The sequence below is a fragment of the Argentina silus genome (genome assembly GCF_951799395.1).
Source record: "Argentina silus genome assembly, chromosome: 20".
In the NCBI taxonomy this organism is placed as follows: Eukaryota; Metazoa; Chordata; class Actinopteri; order Argentiniformes; family Argentinidae; genus Argentina; species Argentina silus.
In genome coordinates this window covers 15,627,823-15,632,389 of record NC_139674.1, presented here as the reverse complement: position 1 = coordinate 15,632,389, position 4,567 = coordinate 15,627,823, and the positions used below count along the sequence as shown (strand labels likewise).

Sequence of the window (4,567 nt, the reverse complement as noted above, 5' to 3'; positions counted from 1 at the left end):
ACCTCAGTCCATCAGGACAATTGTTTACATGCAATGGGCAGATTGATTCCTGCTTCGCTGGGTTTCTGTATCCCTGTAATTTGTTTCGGGGGGGAATTTGGAGGTGCTGATGAAACAGAGATGAGAAAGAAACCACCCACCTACAGGGCAGGCAGGCAGGCAGGCAGGCAGGCAGGCACACACACACACACACACACGCACGCACGCACGCACGCACGCACGCGCACACACACACACACACACACACGCACACACTCACGTGCACACCACACACAAATGCACAAGCACCTGCACCTGCACATGAACACACACACACACACACTTTCTCCCTCTCTCACCATCTCCACCAATCCTTTCATCATCTCATCATCAGTAATCTGTGAGCTCCTTGTTCTGCTCGTCAGCCTGGTTTGACTGATTTCACCACGGTAACGAGGAAGAGGAGGATGAGAGGAGATGTTTGCTAAACCCTCTCATATTAATCAATGTTGTTGCCTCGGCGACAGAGGAATGAGTGATTGTGCTTAATGACGGAATCACAATCACACACACAGGCGTTGACGAATGAGAGACCAGAATAACAATTTCTCCTTGGTTACTTCTTCTGTGTGTGTTAAGTGTGTTTTCAGGATCATTCCATAAACGCTCATGCCCGTTGATATCTTACCTGCCTGTTCACCTCCGACAGGTGTTTGTGTGGCTGCACAGGATTGGCTAACGAGCTAATTGTAAGCCCCTCCCACCAATTGAGTTGATTAAATACAGGTGTGTAGAGCTGGGTAGGAGAGAAGCAGTCGTCGGCTGGGACCACAGAGTACAATAACCATGTGTTACCTGTAGGGTAGAGTAAATAAACATATACTGCCCCCTAATGGTGAGTCATAGATAATACAACAAACCACAAAGCTGGAGCACAATATTTATTGCATCTAATTAATGAATGCTGCATGATGATTGCAATACCTAACAGAGGAAAACAATGACATTAAATAAACGTCATCACATCAACGTTGTACAACCCTGATCCCTTTGTTTCATTCAGTTCAACATTCGGTGATCGTCAGTGCAAAAACCATGACAACCCTGAAGTCAAGGCATTGTCAAAGCGTTCTGGCTTCATCTTGAGCCTCTGGAAGACAGCGCCATCTATGGGTGTGAAGCTGCTTAGCATGGAACAGAAGATTAGCATTCAAAGCTAGCAATCGCTGTCGAGTCGGTTATAGCAATATTCACGGGTGACAATTACTGCACAAACAAATAAACATGAAAAGGTAAAAACTCTTAACAACAAAACAAAACAAAACACTTTTCACACAGCACCATTAAGCAATATGAACAAAAACAACCTGAAAAAATTAATAAAAAATCTGATAATCTGACAAAATGTCATAGTGGAGTCTTTAAATGGCAAAACATTGTGAGGAAATCTGAGATATTCCACATGACACTGTGGTGGGTTCAAGGGCCAGGACAGGGTTGGTAATTGGTATACTAGCTACATACATCTCATAACAACCATTCCTTAGCTATTCACCCACATTTAAAACATTCAGATACCACCCTGTCCTCCTCCTGTGTGTGTGTGTGTGTGTGTGTGTGTGTGTGTGTGTGTGTGTGTGTGTGTGTGTGTGTGTGTTTGTACTGCATGTTGTGTAGGGGGGGGTGTGTGTGAGTGTGTGTGCGTGCGCGTGCATGCGTGTGTGTGTGTGTGAGAGTGCCGAACAGTGCTTTATACAGTTCAGTGTTGCTATAATCTGAGACCCACTTAGTGTTGGTGCTCAGACACCCTCTGGCCATGGTAGCCTGTACTACAGGGGAGGCTGGTGGAGGTAGAAATCGGAGGACGGGATCATTGTAATGCATGGAAAGGATCCTTATTCCGTTCCATGCATTACAATGAGCCCATCCTCCGATTTCCACCTCCACCAGCCTCCCCTGCTGTACTGCCTGTCTGCCTCGATTCAGCACAGACCAAGGGATCGACCCAACGTGAAATGTGAGTGTAGAATGTCGGGTAAAAAGTTAAAACCATGTTTCATAAGGCATATTGAAAAGTCAAAGTCAACTCCTTTAGTACACTTTCAACAAATAGATTAGAGACGTGAGACTATTTCTCTGATTTCATGACGTTCGTAAGATGTGTATTTCTGATGTGGGAAGAGGAAGAGATTTGGAAGTCCATGGGTGCATCTCAGTAGTCTTGAAGTGGCTTCCTCTCCTTGTCTCCTCTCCTTGTCTCCTCTCCCTCATCTGCTCTGATATGAAAACATCCCATAGGCGAAAAACAAAATGGTGGATGCCCACCGGGAATGACTTCATCCTATCCAACTCTTTCACTATCAGTTCTTCAGAGGAAAGGAGAGGAGACGAGTCGAGGAAGCCACTTTAACCGATTGGGACGCATATCCGCGGACAGCCCCTGTCTCAACCTCCCAGAGTCCATTTCACCCCCAGGGCCACGCCCACATTCACGCCGTCATGGGCTTACATCCCCAATCCCACAATGCAAAGGGAGAGCAGCAGCATGAGGGCCAGGCTGAGGGAGGGCTTGAGGAGAGTCGCCTTACCTGGGAGGGAGAGAAACAACAACCACGCAAAGCATTCTGGGTAAGATAACGGGACACAAGGTCTCGAAAGGTCATTCAACTGACAAACACATTCCACGGGCTACAACAAGCCCGTCCTCTCATTTCAACTTTGACTAGCCTCCCCTGAGACCTGTCCATCCCTGGAGAGGCTGGTGGAGGTAAAAACCGGAGGACGGGCTCATTGTAATGCATGGAATGGATTGGCATTCCGTGCATTACAACGAGCCCGTCCTCCGATTTCTGCCTCCACCAGCCTCCCCTGAGCCCGTCCCCTCCCATCTCTTACCCTGGATCCTGATCTTGCGGATGGGGCCGTCCCCTCCCTCGTAGCGGCCGCGGACCTCGATCTCGTAGTCCCCCACCTGGGGCATGGGGAAGTCCATGAAGTGCCACCCGGTCAGGTACACCTTCCCGTAGATGTAGCCTGTCTTCCTGAACATCACCTGGGACAAGACAGGGAAGGAGATGGGGCAGTCAAATGTGTATCAGATGTTAGCACATACGCAAACACACGCACACACACACACCGCGTGCACACACACACACGTACATACAAATCAGATAAAATTAGACAGTAATGGAGAGTGAAAAATGACAGTTCTTACCTTGTAATACAAGGGGAAGGAGATATTTCCGAACCAGTCGTAGTCAATGTGGTCCCACCAGATATACAGCCACTGGCCCGTGAAGCTGATCCAACGCCACATCCTGGGCGCCACGCTGGGAGCTGAGCACAACACAGCAGCCTATCACCACACTGCCCCAGCAGGGGAGGCCGATGGAGGTAGGAATTGGAGGACAGGCTCACTGTGATGCGTGACAAAAACATTCCTTATTCCGTCCCATGCATTACAATGAGCCCGTCCTCGGATTTCTACCTCCACCAGCCTCCCCTGAGATGGAGGCATCACATCACAATACAAAGGTTGAGGGCAGGAGTTAAGGGCAGGTGTTGAGGGCAGGAGTTAAGGGCAGGTGTTGGTGGTAGGAGTTAAGGGCAGGTGTTGAGGGCAGGAGTTAAGGGCAGGTGTTGAGGCCAGGAGTTAAGGGTAGGTGTTGAGGGTTGGAGTTAAGGGCAGGTGTTGAGGGTAGGTGTTGGTGGTAGGTGTTGGTGGTAGGTGTTGAGGGCAGGAGTTAAGGGCAGGTGTTGAGGGTAGGTGTTAAGGGCAGCTCTTACGTGGTCTCTTGGTGAACATCTCACAGTGCTCGCCCGGCGGGCCAAAGCCCGCTCCATTGTAGGCCCGCACCTCGATCAGGTAGTGAGAGTCTGGAAGCATGTTCTCCAACCGGGTCTGGTTCTCTGACCTGGACACGAAGATCCGATTGGCTCCAGGCTCTGTGTCGTCATACTTCCTCCAGTATTTGACCTGGCCGAGAGACAGATCGTTCAGGATTGGTCAGAGCAGGTGTCAATCAATGAAGGACAAAACAGTCCCTATTCCAATTGGGTAAAGAGGTCAGAGGTAAGAGGTCAAGCAGGAGGTCGGTAGAGCAGAGGGTCATACCTGGTATCCGTCTATGAACTGCTGCAGGCCGGTACCAGAGTCCATGACAGGGAGCCACCAGACCACTGCCTCTGTGGAGGAGACGGGCCTGGCGTACACATCTGTAGGAGACTCAGTAGGCACTGGACGAGAGAGGGAGGGAAGGGGGGAGGGAGGGAAGGAGATGGGAAGGAGGGAGATGGGGGAGGGAGGAAGGGAGGGGGTGGGAGGAGAGAGAGAGTGAGAGAGAGAGAGTGAGGTGGAGGTATAGTTCAAAAATATTGTAGAGCTCACAGTATAATGTGCAGTAATATAGGGACATGCACATGACATGGAAAACATGGGACATGAAGTTCATTGGGTTATTTTAAAGTTTAGGTTGAGGGGTAGATGGTAGTTAGTTGAAGTAGGTTGACTCTCCAGGATGTCTCTGCAGTCTCCAATATTGTCTTCTATCCCATGGACCATAGATGACAATATTTACCATCTCTGGGG

At 49.4% G+C, this 4,567-nt stretch overlaps 1 protein-coding gene across 1 annotated transcript in view; it reads right to left on the bottom strand.

The window, feature by feature from the left end:
- Positions 1-2,484: 2,484 nt before the first annotated feature.
- cntn1b (contactin 1b) overlaps positions 2,485-4,567 on the bottom strand; it is a gene marked incomplete at both ends in the record, with an annotated part of 12,918 nt that continues 10,835 nt past the window's right edge. Inside the window, 5 exons of the mRNA XM_083691928.1 lie at positions 2,485-2,567; positions 2,875-3,031; positions 3,194-3,315; positions 3,766-3,955; positions 4,094-4,215. Of these exons, the coding sequence (XP_083548054.1) occupies positions 2,485-2,567; positions 2,875-3,031; positions 3,194-3,315; positions 3,766-3,955; positions 4,094-4,215 (674 nt within the window). The remainder of the gene's footprint in view (positions 2,568-2,874; positions 3,032-3,193; positions 3,316-3,765; positions 3,956-4,093; positions 4,216-4,567) is intronic.